Below are 17,391 nucleotides of genomic sequence, written 5' to 3'. Positions count from 1 at the left end.
TGTGTGCTGTGGTCAAATGAATACACGTTTCAGCTTGTTTTGGGGAAAAACTGACTTCGAGTTCTCAGTCCCAAAGACGAAAAGGACCATTCAGACAGGTGCAAAAGCAAACATCTGTCATGTTATGGGGGTGCATCAATGCAAACGGTATGTGGGTCTTGCATATGTGTGAAGGTACCATTGATGTGGAGGCGTATATTGGGATTCTACAGAGACTTAGGGTGTATTCACACCTGCCTTGTTTGGTTCGATTGAATCGAACTCTAGTTCGTTTCCCCCCTTGGTGCGGACCTTTTGGGCAGGTGTGAATACAGCAATCGAACTCTGGTGCGGACCAAACAATCGAACCGAGACCCAGTAATTAAAAGGAAAGGTGATGTGACAAAGTGGTAAACATGCCTCTTTCCCGACTTTTTTGGAGTGTGTTGCAGCCATCAAAATCATTTGTACTTAAGTTGGTCAGTGAAAACTTTGAAAAGCTTTTCTTCTTATTTTTGTCAGTTACCGGTAAATATCTACATTTCCATGGCTATGAAGTAGTAAAACTACTTCCAGGTATACAAATGGAGCTTTTCATTCACACAAGCTCTGTGGCTCCAGGAATGAAATGAGACAACTGGGCTAAAGGCCATTGGCCCCTTTCCCAGTTCTCCCCATAAATCACAGGTGATGTGGATCCTCTGATCTGCTCTGCATCCCAAATTCAGTCTGGAAACAATGAGCCATGCTTGTCAGCCCTCTGATGTCAAATGTGACTTAACATGTAAAGGGAACATGGACAACTGGAGAAGCGCAGAGCTAATCTGCCAAAGAATCCTAGGAAGTGTGAAGAACATGGCTGCAACAGGTGGAAAAGATCACTGAAAGGCATTTAGATAATCATGTTCTATAGTGTGACATGCTATGCTAAAGCCTGCAATCTAACAAAAGTAAGCTAGCATTTGGCAACAGCATAGCAGCATGCATTTTCAAAACAAAACAAATTACCGGTAAGCCAATGAAGATTGCATATTTGATTTGCAAACCCAGTTGCAAACCCAACATTGATTATAACTATTAATTAAACTGACAGAGGTTTGTCGGTGATATCAACCAGCTGGTGGTGACAGCAAAGGCAAACATAGGACTCACAGGGGCTCCAAGACTATGGCCCAACTCATGGGCAAAGGTCAGATGCACGTGTTTGGGAGAAAGGTAGTTGCCGTAGTTCTGAAGGGTGATTAGACCCGTGTTATGGCTGGAATTGAGACCACCCTTCACGACCATCTCAGAGCAGATTCCTCCCCAGTCATCTGAGAATCAGAGAAAGGATAATCTGAAATGAGATTCAAACTAAAAACATCAGTCCATAAACATAAAAATGCAAACTTCAGGCACATGTGTTAAAGCAGTCCAGTCCTGCTCTTGGAGGGCCACTATCCTATAGAGTTTAGCTTGTGTTTTAGTACTGCAAACTTTTGTGTTTTAGTGCTGCATTTACGTGTTTCTTGGAAATCGATGTGTCAGTGGGGTTTAGGTTGGCCAAAATATCTTCTGTCATGATTTACATACTGTAGAGAATGAAAAGAAACCAGCTAGCAGAGTTGCTTACGTTTCTCATATGAGATCCCCTGTGTTTCAAGCTTATATAATGCCAACAGACAATTTTACTGCTGATCACAAGCAGCTGGTCTTTTTTGCACAGCCCTAACCAATTACATCATCGCTGACTAAAGTCTGCTGGTGGGTGGTAAGAGAGGTTAGACTTGTAGTTGGTCAAGATCAGCTGGTCCATCAAAGTCCCAAGTCCTGGATTGTTTTAAACCAGGCTGTGAACTGTTTTAGTCTAGCAAAATCAAAGGTCAAGCTAATGACTTCCTCAGATGTTGTTAAATTTGTGTTTTCCAACCAGGGAGCTGGATTTTTTTGCTTGTCAGGGGGAATTTACGAGAACCATACATTGTGGCTAGATAAACTGGCTAAACATAAAACTTATGTGAACTGTGGGTTTATAGAGGTTTTATGGTCATCATCTGTATCTCATGTACTCTCACATGAGGAATAGGTCTTCATTTTTTTAATTGCTGAGTCACTTGTCACTGGTTCTAATTAATAGAAACGCAGGAGTTTTAAAATAAAACTTTCAAATGTAAATGTCTAAAAATTCCAAATGACAGTTAAATCAACTGACTGAGAACAGGATGTATTATTATATAATAGTTGTATTATAAATTATTATTATTAATGTATGTCTGGATATTAAACTTATGTTAATACTATAAAAAATAATCTACACATTAAAATGTTAAGGTCTTGCAGACCATGTCTATCCAGCTATAGTGCAATTAGAAGGAGAATGGTGTGGTCCAGATAAACACATTAAACCAACTATGTGAGCTATATTCAATAAGGCAATGGCATATAAATGCAGTGCCTGGTTGCAGACCTTACTCATCCCAACTGACTAGGAACAGGGCCAAATGAAATGAAGGTGAACAGTTTACTCCGGTGTACTCTAGTGAGCAGGCATCTTTACAAAACTTTGAGCTCATTCAACAACTTGTAAGGTGACCAGGATGGTGCCTCAGGGACGTTGCTGCCTTTCACAGTTGCTATATCAGGCTCTTTTTCCACTGGACTTGCAGGGAGCCTTTTTTGTCACAAGGTTTTTAGGACACAAGGCTATTGATTGGCACCACAACACAGTCACTTGAGAGAAGCCATCATGATCTAGGGCAGGGGTCACCAAACTCAGTCCTGGAGGGCCGCTGTCCTGCAGAGTTTAGCTTCAACCCCAATTAATCATACCTGAACCAGCTAATCAAGGTCTTACTAGGCATACTAGAAACTTTCAGGCAGGTGTGATGGACCTGGTTGGAGCTAAACTCTTGTAGGACAGTGGCCCTCCAGGGCCGAGTTTGGTGACTCCTGATCTAGGGTTATACTCTGCGAAACAATCAGTAAAAAGTTCAAACCAACCACAAAGAGATGCAGAAGTACTTGAAGTACTAGAACTTGATACCTGAGGCGGAGGACTAGACTAAACTCTAGACTTTAGGGTTTATTGTACTAGGCCAATAGAGTGCTGCAGTGATGATGTATTTTTGTAGGCCAAACCGGAAGTTAGCATCACCATGGTTCCATCGACAACAACCCAATAGGGTTTTTCCACTGGCTTTTGGATAATTGCAGAAAATAAGCTCCCTTGGCCAACCAAACTTTATGATTGCACTATTGACAAAGGACCCACTTTTATGAAATTTTAAGCCTAAATACAATCGGCAGAAGTAAAAATCTAAACGTAGACTATGAATGAACTCCACCAGGGCCCCATGACTTCAACATCACCACAACTAAGCTTCCGACAACTCTTTCAGTCTTTATTTAAAATAAATTTTCCCTGAAACTTTGAGTTGGATTAGTTTGCAAGAGTGTGATTATAAACACAACGAGACTGTGGAAGCAGACTAGAGACTAGATGAGTTTACCTGTTCAGATGTTTAATGTCCCCGACAACCTCTGTAGTCCCAATTAGCCACTTGTTAGCAACTGCCTTATACAAGACAAGTAAAGGCTTTAAAAACAATCACAAGGAGGTATTACTGATGTATTTTATGTTGTAGAACAAAACGTGAAATATCTTGAGTCTGTGTTAACCACACACCTCATTTCAGGAATTTAGCCAAAAACACATATTGAAAAAATCCATTGACTTCAGGACAAAAAATGCTAACTTGTTTCTTGGTTTTGGACTACAAAAATACGTCATCCCTGCAGCACTCTATACGACAAACATTATGGGATTTAAGATATGGTCCAAGTCATAATGCATTAAGATATTAGAAGTACCACCCATCTATCAAAAATATTGACTCTACAACATCCCAAGCTGCTGAAGTAGAGTAATGCACCTTTGTTGGGCAAGTATGATTGACAGAAAGCAACCCCTGCAGCCTACTCCACCGTGGAGTAAATTAGTGATAACATGCCTCGTCAAAACAAGACCAAAAAGATTGTTGTAGGACTTGCAGATGTCTTGGTTAAATGTTCCAGATGTTAGCATTAGCATCTATTGAGTTTCCTGACATGTTTGGGTGCTAAAGCACTGGACGTCACATCAAAGTTATCATCGCTGTGAAGTTTGTCCAAAAAAAGCCTGAATTAACAAGTTTACACATGAGGCCCATCCCGTATGGAATTGAACGCAACTTGATACTGGATTGGCATGGTGTTTAAATGCTAATATGCGTGTCTAATGAAATCTCCTCACGTGAGGGCTTTGCCATGGAGACAAATGTGAAAAAAGGAATGTGGTTATCCAAGTTTTTGTGGAGGGGGCAGAGGTCTAGTGTGCATAGCTCTCTGGTCACATGTCACCATTGCCGTGGATTCACGCCCCCTTTCTCAGCCAATCACTGCGGGCGCTGTGGTCAATCCCATGGCCAGATTCAAGGATCTCAGCTGGCGGCCTGCACCTCCAACCGCAACAATAATAATCAAAACAATGACTGCTCAGTTTCCTAGCCATATGAGATCCCAGTGACATTCAGATTCTGAAGCGATTCTGTGTACATTTACAAAGCACTACCTCTGTGAAAGCCTCCACTCGGAGAGATCTGAGAGCCATTGAGAGTCAAAATGTAAGGAATGTGTTGGTATGAGTGAATACCTTGCTGAAAAGACAACACTGGACTGGTGGGGTGAGTTTGCTCGGTTGGGTTTCACCAGACACGTTTGTTAGGTCTTACTTGAACTGGGACATATGGACACAAATTGGTAAACCAAAGTTTTTTTGTAAGGCTGTACATTTCAGGTTTATCATGTTATGGTAATATTTCAAACTTTTTTGACAAGGGTAAGAAAAAAAATATTTCCACTTAAATATAATATATAAATAATCATGAAATAAAATTAGTATATTTATATTATTATACATTTTCAGGAACCATACCTAAAATAAATACTAATAAAAACACATGGGAAAATAAATAAATACAAAATCAACTTAAATTAAGGGACAATACTAAAAACAAATGGGCAAAAAGAAGAGGCAGTATATAAATATTATTAAAAAACAATAAATAAATAATATGAATGTATAATAAAGAGAGAGAAAAATACTATAAAGCAGAAAATGAAATAAATAAGCAAATAAATATATAATGAAATTATGTAAAATTAAGACACAAATAAATAAATTATACAGGCCTATAACATAATCATCTAAATTATGAGGCAATAAATAAGTAAACTAACAGGAAAACAGAAATAAAAAAATATGTATATGAGGTAATAAATAAATATGAAAATATAAATCATACAGGTTCTGTAATCATTTTGTTTAAACATGGATTCAAGTCCAGTGGAAAAATTAAATGGTGCAATGTATAAATATTTTGTATTATGCAAGTTGTAACTGCTGTCACACAACTATGCTAAAATGTAACTTAACTGGTGCAACTGGACCCTGGTGTCTCCAGCAGGCTTCTTAACTAGCCAGCTTAACCAGCAAGAGTTCTATGGTCAAGCTGGACCATACATGGTTATACTAGCATGGTTATGCTAGTATAGAAATCAATGCTGTTCTTTTATGAATGAATTGAACATTGAAGATTGGAGATCTCCCATTGTTGACATTCAGGATCTTGATAATGTCTAGATTAAAGGGACCGACAGATGAGGTAATGTCCTGTCATGAGGAAGTTGCTAATGAGAAATGCAGCATTCATTGTGTAGCAGAATGTTAATTACAAGGTCAGTTCAGCGGTGCTACAAACAATGAACCAACAGTTATTGCTTCGGTTAAAAGGGATTCAAATGATATACTGTAAGTCTGCTTGTACAATTGCTTAGACAACTGTATGCTGGTCTACTCATTCAATTGTGTTTGCTCGTACAATTACGAGAGTCATTAAAAACAAATACTTGACCAGGGAGTTTTAAAGTAAATCTGTCCGCCTGTTTCTCATAAAACTCTCAAAACTGCACATGGAATTACTCAAAAACTCACAGGAAGCTTGTTTCTCTGAACTTTACATGCGTGTACAGTCCTAGACATTTCTTAGAAGTACTTCCCAAAGACCACCACTCCACACCCAGACCCCCACCATCCGTACTGTCTGCAATTTTTCAATAGGGTGTCTAGAGTTTGAGTGATGTTATCAGATAAATTCACTTCAATATCATGTCGCGTCAAGGACAACTGTGCATAGAGGTCACATACCAAAGGCCAATATGCAATACAAGCCCAGATGGCCACCATTGAGTATAACAATATTCATCCACGTGGCCTGTTGTGGGCGTCAATGTGGCGGCTTGTGTTACCGATCCCGTCTAAAGCGGATGGGCTGAAATATTACCTGCTTTTCCTTCCCAGGCCAGACCAAGAACCCCGCTGAAGTCTCTGTTAGTCAAGAGATAAGAAAGACAGTAGTCGCTCCAGTCCATCTCGGAAAACACACACAACAGCTTCTCAGGTCCAATGTGAGTCTTGCCCAAAAGACTGCTGGGATCTTCCTCTGTGATCACCTGAAATTATCAACCAGTTTTGCGTCAATCACTGTTGCCAACTATTTTCAATGGAAAGTAGCTAAAGCATGCTTGAAAAGATGCTAAATGTCGCTAGATGACCCCATAAACCTTATTCAGGTAAGACGCCATATTGAATTTAATGCGAATGAAAACGAGGCTGTGAGGGATAGACTTAGAGTCAACAGTAACGCAAGTGACTACAATGTCACACACTTTATAAAGGTCCTAGAGTTTTTGTGTACTAAACGTTTTCGTCTTTTAGAACGACATTTTGTCAGCTGTTAAACAAAAGTACAATCCACTAAACACACTGTATTCTTTCCTTCACAGCCTCGTTTTCATTCCTGTCAAAAATGAAATATGGTGCCACCCTGACTAATGACTTCAGCCAATTAGTATATTTGTGACATCATTGCGTCATATTTGCATTCTGCCTAATGTCGGCACTTTACATCTGCTTTCGCTCCTAATCCGTGTTCACATACTGTACTTTTATATTATATATATATACAAATATCCAATAAAGCAGTGTCATTTACATATTTTTTGTCAGACAATGGAACGAGTATGACAATTAACAGCAGTGCAAAAAGTCCCTAGATTTGTCGTCAAGTCTGGCAACACTGATCCAGACTTTAAATCTTTGACATAGATGAAGAATTAAGTCACAAGAACAGTGAACAGAAAACTTTATGGCTGAAATGATATGTGAAAAAGGGCAATACAAGGACCTTACAGTGAGGAATTTCACTTTGAAGTTAACCAGCTCTATGCCGTCAAAGTCGGCTTTGTCATAAATGTCGTTTACTGCTTTCATGTAGGAGGCGACCTGGAAAACATATTGTTGCATTAAGCTTATGATTAACTGATTGACAGAAATAGCGACACACCAGTAAATAGAACGACAGACAGATTAATTTTGCCACAGTAATCTTATCAAATTGTTTGATCAATTGAGACACTGTTCTTAAAAGCTTTGGTTGCAACAGTGAAGTCTCCAGACAGTCTCTTGCCCCACTCACTGTCAGTGGAATGAGGCACATTTCACCTCTGAGGGAATGAAACCACTCTGGGGTAAAGAGTCTGGTGATATGGAATATGAGTGACAATCTGGCCACTGTTCCTTACAATGAGCAGGCCAAGACCAACGTATTAGCACACAGCACTGGGTGAATACGGTAATGTGGAAGAACACTGTGACATGGTGGCACACAGCTGGAGTACCTACACCCATTTACACAAACACTTCTGAATCTGTAAAAAAAAAAAAAAAAAAAAAAATTATGATAATCACAAGTCAAGATATTACAGTTTATCTAAATGTATATACCTAGCCTATATATATATGTATAAATACACACACTCACACAAACACGCACACACACCCTTATATTTATCTAAAAATTATGTATAAAAATATTATATTATTACTACATATCTTTATTAATTTCATTTAAATTGTGGGATTAAATTATTTACACTACCATTCAAAAGTTTCGGGGTGATTTATTAATTTAAAGGGAATACTAGTTTTAATTTGACATTTAATAGTCAAACATAATTTGACATTTAACAGTCAAACGTAAAGTCATTTATGTTACAATTATTTATATTTCAAATAAATGCTGTTCCTTTGAACATTCTATTCATCAAGGAATCCTGAAAAATACTGTATGACAGTTTCCCTAAAAATATTAAGCCGCACAACTGTTTTCAACATTGATAATAATAAGAAATGTTTCTCGAGCAGCAAATCAGCATATTAGAATGATTTCTGAAGGATCACACTGAAGACTAGAATAATGATACTGAAAATTCAGCTTTTCCATCACATAAAAAAAAATACAAATGTTAAAATATATTAAAATAAAAAAATAGCTATTTAAATTGTAATAATATTTCAGTTTTTTCCCTTTATTTTGATCAAATAAATGCAGCCTTGGTGAGCATAAGAAACTTCTTTCAAAAACATTTTTAAAATCTTACCAATCCCAAACTTTTGAACGGCAGTGTACTTTTTTTTTGCTAAGTACTAATCATTCTTGCTGGGAACAAACATATGGAGCAAAACCCAAAAGACATACAACAGTTTTGCCCAGCTCACAAACCAGCCAAAAAAAAAAAAAGCAACAAAAATAAAACATAACAGAGGCATTATCATTTTTAAGGGTGTTTTTCAGTTATTCTTTTGGCAGACACATTGCTTTTCAGGAATATTGTACATGCAGTGATTTGGTAAAACAATAAAAATCACCAGCTGCGGACAGTAAAACAAAAACATTGCGTAACCTTCAAAAATAAAATGCAGACAATGGGAACTACCCCCAAAGTAAAAGCCTCAGGCATAAAGCAGGCGTCCCAGGCCCCAGAACACACCAATCTGGAAAACTCGTCAGATAAAAGATAACAAATGGTAACATTAACTTGTGGAAATCCTGTCTTTTATCTTCAGCATACAAACGTTACATAACATTAAGTTCCACCAATGCAGATTCAAGACCTTTGTTTTTCACAGCAGCCATAGTAAAGAACTTGGCTTTGGTCCACTGGTGACACACAACCCCACAATTTCGCAGAAGTCTCCAATGGGATTGAGGAAAGGAACATGCTGTGAATCCCACTTCGGGGAGATTGGGTACCGAAGGGGGGTCAAAACTTTAGAGTCAACAAGAAAAATGTTGTGCTTACTACCCATGTAGACTTCAAATAGAAGTTGAATGAATCTTTTGAGCGCTATGGGAACTCACCTGAGCCACAACGGCTTCAACACTTCCAAAGCGTTTGTAAAAGCGGTAGTCTGCATGGAGGTGCAGAAGACAGCTGGTTTTGGACTGGTCGACCTTCCTCTTTGACCTGGAGACCGGTACCTGTTGAGGGTCACAAGATGGAGAACTTTGAGAAGGCGTGAAGGAACAATGTAAGGAGAAGGTTCACATCTGGTTTTTCAATCCTGCCACCGAACAGCTGGAAATTATGTGTTGTAGTAAATATGAGCTTAAAATATAACAGAAGCATGTTATCTGATTTAAAAACACGCCAGGTTGTCCTTGCACCCATTTTGGGTAAATTAACACATGGCTTTTAACCCAATCAGGACCTTCAAACAATAGATAGATCGGACAGATAGTACTCTCCCAAGCAGTAGCTTGGGTCGCCTCTTAAAAACAGGACATGGTGGTAAGGCGAAACAATCATTGAATGACATTACGAACCGTTGATGTAATGTCAGCCGATTTCAGAAAGCCCTGAACATCTGATTTCTAAATTATTTCCAGACCTAGTGGATCTCTTAAAGAAATTATTTGGGAATGTAAGGACACACTATACGGGGCTGAGCTGAAAACGAGGTGAGGTCATGTCTGACCTCTTGGTGGTTTTGGACAAGATGCTGCAGCCGCTCGGCACCACAGAAGCCAACATGATCGCGTCTCAAGGGACTGCTGTCTGTGAAAAAAAAAAAATCACATTATGTTACGATATGGGAGTCAACTACTAAGGAGATGGGGAACAAGGGATAAAATGCTGTAATTAACTTTTTTTTATTACTAAAACTAAAACTATTAAGAATCGTTTTCATTCAATGAAATAAAGCTGAAATAAGATAAACCATATGGATGAATAACAAACTTAAAAAACCTAAATTAAAATTTTAAATGTTTCTTTGGCAGCTAACTGAAATAAGACAAACTAACTAAAATTACTAAAAATAAAACTGACATAAAATAAATTAAAGCTATATAAATATATATTGTGACAAAAGCACATAAAAATTACTGAAAGTTAAATTTAAATTAAAATGGAAAACTGAAAATATAATAATAAAAGCTGATTCGAGACATTAAGTACTATAATATTAGTACATTAGTACATACATAATACTAAAATAACACTGGTAATCCAGAATGTTGATTTGAAAGGAAGGCGTTCAGATTAGTTTCAGTAAAGTTTTAAGTGACGTTTTATTGGTTTCTGGCACCATCCTAATTTTCTTTAAATTAGGTTCTTCTCAGATAAAAAAAACAAAAAAAACAAGCTATTTCTTTATATAAATAACATACATTTGAAAAATTAATTAATGATGCCCAATATAATTATTGGTGTCCAGCGAAATGCAGGACTAGATGATGCAGACAATCTGACAAAGATTGCAAAAATCTTGGACCCGCTTGTACAGCCTTGAAGTTATGAATCCATTGCAAAACCGAGGTGCTTGCTCAAGAGAGACTTGAGCGATTGTATCTTTTCTGACCCCTGTCGAAAACTCTCATTGTGACATAATTACTAACTGTACTAAACTTTGGTGGACGTGACACCAACTTACGACTAATGAAAGAAAAAGTTAATAAAAACTCCAACCTTTTATGTTATTTATACGTTTTATCACAGTCTGAATTTAAAAGGAAGAACAAGATTTGCACATTTCCATGAGAAAACATGAGTGGGGCTGGCAGGACCAAGCAAAAGTGTTGTGGGTGGTTGCCAGGGTGTTGCTAAGGTGTTTTGGTGGTTTAACGCATTGCTGAGGGTGATTTGTAGGTTTCTTATTGGGCCCACTCAAAATTGCTCAGCCCCAAAATTACCCTACAGTAAGTCAATTGTTTTTTTCACCCATTTGATCATCTGCTAGACAGAGAAAGTCTGAATGCTTAGAAATATAAAAGCAAATGGGTGTACACTATGGGTTATTTAGTACATTAAGCTCCTTTCACACAAAAGATGATAACTATAACGTTTTAATAATAGCTTCATTTATGTGAGAATAGTGGAGTCCAGATCACCTTCACAGTATTTTTTACAAGATAAAACATTGACAGCCAATCAGAATCCACTTGCTTTAAAGAGCTCTAGCATTTAAAGCAGACGACATAACTGCAGCGCATGCTTATAATGAACAGAATTAAAAACATTTCACCTTCAAAGACTCCTACAAAAGTGGCACAGTGCTCCTAAAGTCTTTCAAGAAAAGAAACACCTTGATAATGCTGTTATATTATTCTTATTAAAGAACAACTTAAAAACATTCACGTGTAAACTTCAATCAACTACAAAGAATACAATAGAATTTGTGACAGCAGTGCATCGTGACCCCAACCAGACATAACAATAGTGGTATGACCTTAAAACTCAAGGTAACTGACTTTCAAAAACAAGGTTTTACATTATGAATTAAAATTCAGGATGTTCCCTAGAATAACACAAATCAGATTAAACATTAATTTGAAATAAATTGAGGGCAAAAAAACAAAGTCAGGTGGTTGACATCCTCAACCGCCTGGTTAAGTTTTACCTACACTGTAAAATGACTGGGAGTTTAGCTGGGAGTGAATGTCAGGATGTTTCTTGACTTTAACTAGTGAAGCAACATGATTGGATCACACCATCCTGGTGTGAAAGAGTCAACCAATAAGAATTCTTTAATGTAAATGAGGTGGACAACGAGGTCCCACCGCTGGCCTCAGATCACGCTTTGGAACATGATCATAGTTTCTATACACAATAAGGCTAGTGGAGTCGTTCCTGGATCGGTGAGTTTGAGTTGAGAGAAATGGAGCATGTGAGAAGGAAGGGCAAATGCCGGACATTGACCCATTGATGGAATTACTTCCAGACTTTGGCTTCATCCTGCGTGCCTCTCTTTCAAGTTGTGCATGTGGAGATCAGGGCAGAAAGGTTTCAGGAGTTGTTTGAGGAAAATATGCCGGCATTTATTGAGAAACAATCCACACCAGAGGGGAGCGGAAATTAAAATAAATGTTTATCCAAGAACACTTGCAGAATCTAATCTGGAGATTAGTTGTTGTTTTTTCTTCTTTTTATGTCATTTCAATTTATTAGTATGCAAGTTCCCGGGAAATCAAACCCAAGACATTAGTGTTGCTAAAATTATGATTTTAAAAACGTTTTACTTTCTGTAAAGCTGCTATGCGTGTTGTGAAAAGCGCTATACAAAAAAAGTTTGACTTGACCTAAGATTTGACAATAAATTGATAATGAAATTCAACTGGGAAACCATCTTAATTCTGTGTTTTATATCTATGTTTCTCATGCATTGCTTCTGATTGGTTGTTTCCTTTATTCAGCCAGCTGCAGTGAAACCTAATCAAAGCTGCTCCTTTTCCTGTTAGTTTTAACTTCCAGATGGCAGACAAACCACGGCATTGTCCAAAAATAAGAGGAATCGGTATAAAAATAACAGATCTGTACAATCAGCTTCAGTCATCAAGTAACTCAAACAGGAAATCCGTCTCTTAAAATGGCTGCAAATCACAGTGCAAATTAGTACACTGTTTAAAAAAAAAAATGCTGCATAAAAAAAGGGTCACATTTTCCCTTTTTGCAATGGAAAATTGGTGCATAATATGTGACATTTTTCTAGTGTTAGTTTTGTTTTGTTTGATTTTCACATTAATTATATGTCATCAAATATATTTACTAGAACAACATTACTATGAATGGGAGAAAGTAGCATAATATGGCTAAATAAGTCCCACTTTCTAAATAAAGGAGCCAATCGTCAATCGGTAAAGTCATTGCGTCACTGCAACTGCCTTTAGAAGCTCCGGTTCCTATATAGAAAGGTTTTCTGAGACGCGCTTATGACTGCACATGCGCATTGGCTGGTCCAGTCTGAAAATCGTGTTGGTTCGTTTTTTTGTCATGGTTTGAGCATTCAGAAACAAAATTTATAAGACAGTTCTTGTCAGATTTCATTGGTGATTTCAAATATAAAATTTAATCGTATGCTTGGTGAACAGCTTAGGAGAATTTGATGTTTCCCCATTCAAAGATATAGAAGCTGTAATATGAATGAAATAGCTGCCCCAGAGGCGTTTCAAAGATGGCCGCCGAGTCAAATGACTTGCCTTAAAGGGGCATTGATGTAATTAATGCTTTTGCTGTTTTTTAAAACAGTATTTTATAGTAAAATGTATTACATTTTTAATCCAGTAAAATCCAAATGGTAAATTACAGTTAATAAACAGCTTTTTTACTGTAGCATAATTTAAAAATGTTTTTGTTAAAATTACAAACATTATTTACTGAAACAGTGATTCCCCTTATGCTAATTCTGTTTATATTTCTTACATATTATGACGTTCCTGGCATACTATAGTTACATGGTGCTCCTTTAAAACATATCCAAAGCTTTAAATATATGAATAACCTGCCCCTGGACCCATGGGAAACCTTGAAACCTTGTAACCTTGAAACCACATGGGCATGGTGTGACTTCAACCACGAGATCACATGACCACAAATATCCACAGACTATACCTACACTTGTCTCTCTGCCAATGTTTACCTCCATGCTATACAAAGACAGGAACACAAGCCCCCCTTCCCCCTCCCCCCTTTTTTTCTTTTCTTTTCTTTCTTTTTTTTTTACCACCACAGCAAAGGAAGTACACAAACACAAATGGAAATCCCAGAAATGACACCAAAAACACTCCAGGGTAGAAAAGTCTGGGACCACTAATGAAAATGCACCCATTTTGCTTTCCTGTATAAATTCATATTGAGCATCTTGAGTTTCATCTGAAGCAAATCTGACCTTTTGTACAAAAGGTTCTCAAAAAAAAAAAAAGTTGAACGTGGTCTCAGACTGACACATTCATTAAATGTACGTCTATTACTTACAGTAAATGACAGATATCTTTAATCCTTGTAAACTGGCTCTGCTTTCTAGGCTTGCTACTTAAAACAATAATTTCCATGTCAGTTAGCAGAGAAAGAAGACTACTAGGATTTAAAATTGACTTGGCTGAACAATAACTATTTTAAGTTTTGACAAAAAAGATGGCTAATTCATACAAATTCATATAAATCTGCTTATGCCCCATTGATGATTAGGTTTAGGGGTTCCTTTTCCCCTAAAAACTGCAGGTTTCCACACAAATCGCACCATACAAATTCATACGAAATCGCCACCTCAGGAGATTGAGTTGGAAAAGTTTTATTATATCGACCAGTTCTAACTTAACCAGTAGGCTATATTATTAATCTTGTTTTATGGCTTGTTAGTCTATCGGAAAAAAGACCCCAAAAAAACTGATCAATACAACGGTGAACGCACAAGAAAGGACATGAGAAAATTTTGTTGGGACTAAATCACAGCTTAAACGTAAGAAATACGTTTTAAAATCACTTACCCACATGATCCTCATGATAAATAATGGAATGGTGGTCAGAGTTGGAGGTGTTGTATCGGTCAGTGGGCTCCACGTAGAACGTCCCATTGGCTGTTGTGATAGTGCCTTCAAACTGACCCTCAACAACAGAACCTTGACATGAGGATCCACTGTCATCTATGAGAGAGAAAACATTTTATCTTACACTGTAAAAAGTGATCAGTTGACTTAAGTGAAGAAAACCTGTTGCCTTAAAATTATGAATAAACTTCATGCGTAATTGAAAAATTAAGTTATGTGGTTACCATAGACTGTAAAAAAATAGGGTGGTTACGCATGAAGTTTATTACTTAATCATTTTAAGGCAACAGGTTTCCGCACAAATTATCACTTTTTACAGTGTGTATTAACATTAATTATAGATAACAAACTGCGTGGCTGCCAAAACAAGAAGTCCTACCTTCTAGTACTCCTGAATATATGTGAGAGAGATCCACCATCTGCGTTTCATCTTCTGACTGGACCTTGAAATCTTCTGTGAAGCCATTTACATCTGGCTTGAGACGCAGGTGGAATGCCCTACAAGAAATCAGTGCTTAATACAAGTTTGTAAGTGGATAATAAAGTATGGAGGGATAATGAAGATGTGTGGACATCATAGGTGCCGGTAGCTACCTACCTTTGAAAGGCGTTGAAGTCTAGATGAAGCTCTTGATTTTTCAAATGTGTCTCCCGTCTGATGCGCTGGTGTTGTTGTTTTAAGAGCTCTCGGCCATAAGAAAGGCCTTCATAGTGTTTTATGTACTTGCTAATGTCTTGTAAAGCTTCTGAAATAGTTGGAACAAAAAATAGTGTTAAATTCGAGTCCAATGTATTTATCACCACAAATCTACAGACAACTAAACCTCAACGTAGCTGTTTTGTATTGAGTAAATCACAAAATATTAGAGTTTTTGCTTTCCAACCGCGCTATTTTCTTAATTGTTTTTCAATGTAAATAATATTAGACTAAACGGGCGTGACACGGCGTCTCTCGCTGCTTTTTCACCGTCTCGCGCATTTTCTTGCGCACGAGAGACGCCATGTCAAATTAAAAGTTTTTTTTTTATTGAACATTTTCCATTTACAAACTCAAGAAACAACAACTCAATCAAAACAACAACAAAACAAAAACATAAATATACATAAATGCACATAATTCTATATTTAGTCATAGCTATATACCGAATAGCTATAGCTAATAATACTGTATTATAGACATTATAGGCTATAACTAGACTATAAAGTAGCTAAAATTAATATAGGCTTATAAAAGAAACAATAAAAAAAATCCAACACTAAGGGGCGGGCTGAAATAATACAACAAGCTGTAAAATAATAAATACTGTATGCTTAAATATCAAGTTAAAAGTTGTGTGACCGCTCCTCTATGTCAAAACAGTGGGCCAATCAGAAGAAACTGGGGCATCACAGTCACATTGGCTGCGTCCGAAATCTTTATTTCTATAGTAAAAGATTGAAGAAATTTTTTAAGTATTTCTTCACGACCGACCGCTAAAAAGTATGTTAATAGTATTAGTATCTGGACATGCCTACATTCGCCATTTTGTCATTATCATGTGACCTACTAGTCAGTTGTGTCGCTTCACTGCCATTCATAAATCATCTCCAGTGGCCTCATGGGACAGTAAAGTGTCCATCGTATGCACACTTCAGAATCTCGCTGAAGAAAGTAGGTCATCAGGGTACTTTTTGCCTACTCTTTTAAGACATAATTATTTTGTCATATACTGTTTTTCGCTTACTGTATTGAAGAGGAGTATGCGATTTCGGACGCAGTATAGCCTAAAGTGGATTTGCTGGTCTGTTGACTGATTTTAGAGAGGTTTGGGTAACTTTTCAGCTGGTCAAGCTGGGAGACCATGCTCGCCCCCAGCTAAATACCTGGAGCAGCCTGGGATACCAGCAAAACAGATTAGGCTTGTTCAAGCATGTTTTTTTGTTTTGTTTTTTAGCAACTGTCCGCCGACTTGTTCGCCATTTCTGTTATTTACATGTGTTTTTTCTGAGCACATTACATAAAATGCATTAGACACCCCTGTTCTGTGGTGCACTTTTGTCACATTTTAAACGCAAGAAAGCATTCTGTTTGAACAGAACACTACAGTGTTTTGAGTGGCTCAAGTAAAAAAAAAACTACCTGTCTTGATAATAATCTTTGGACACAAATCTTTTATTTTGTCCATTTTATCGTCTATCAAAATGAAAATCTTTTTTTTTTTTTTTTAAAGTAACAGTATACCTCACCACCACAAGCCAGAGCACGAACGGTGCAGGTCAAGTTACTTCCCAAAGTGTAATACTTTCGGGTTTGTCCAAATAACTAACCCTATGAACAACAATAGTGTAACCTACCTTAACAAGACCTCTAACTATGACTAAAGGTGTTCTTATATCCAAATCTTATTTTGATGCAGGCAAGTTGAGGCAAACTACAATGAAAGAGGCCAAAAAAACTTCAGTAATGTAGACAAATGTGCTTATATTGACCTCAGATAAGCCCACCACCTGCTGAAAGACAACGCATAAAGAGATGTCTTACCTGTAAAATGTCCTCTAGATAAAATATAAATCAGCAGATAAATCTTGAAAGCACTCAAAAGTTTGGCTACCATGTCTTCTTAGCTCACTATAGGTGCTTGAAACCTATTCCGAGAGGAATGTGTCTGGCTACACATGCCTGAACTACACT

General features: G+C 37.3%; 1 protein-coding gene across 1 annotated transcript in view; it reads right to left on the bottom strand.

The window, feature by feature from the left end:
- Window positions 1-17,391, bottom strand: part of LOC306988344 (disintegrin and metalloproteinase domain-containing protein 10) — a 22,979-nt gene extending 5,588 nt beyond the window's left edge. The window contains exons 1-9 of the mRNA XM_079593282.1: window positions 17,242-17,391; window positions 15,319-15,466; window positions 15,100-15,218; window positions 14,661-14,816; window positions 9,875-9,954; window positions 9,258-9,377; window positions 7,247-7,339; window positions 6,339-6,507; window positions 1,132-1,292 (exon numbers count right to left, since the gene is read on the bottom strand). Coding sequence (XP_079449408.1) covers window positions 1,132-1,292; window positions 6,339-6,507; window positions 7,247-7,339; window positions 9,258-9,377; window positions 9,875-9,954; window positions 14,661-14,816; window positions 15,100-15,218; window positions 15,319-15,466; window positions 17,242-17,314 — 1,119 coding nt within the window. The 5' untranslated portion in view covers window positions 17,315-17,391. The remainder of the gene's footprint in view (window positions 1-1,131; window positions 1,293-6,338; window positions 6,508-7,246; window positions 7,340-9,257; window positions 9,378-9,874; window positions 9,955-14,660; window positions 14,817-15,099; window positions 15,219-15,318; window positions 15,467-17,241) is intronic.

The sequence above is a fragment of the Phoxinus phoxinus genome, assembly GCF_949152265.1.
Source record: "Phoxinus phoxinus genome assembly, chromosome: 20".
Taxonomy (NCBI): domain Eukaryota; kingdom Metazoa; phylum Chordata; class Actinopteri; order Cypriniformes; family Leuciscidae; genus Phoxinus; species Phoxinus phoxinus.
This window is presented reverse-complemented; position numbering and strand designations above follow the sequence as displayed.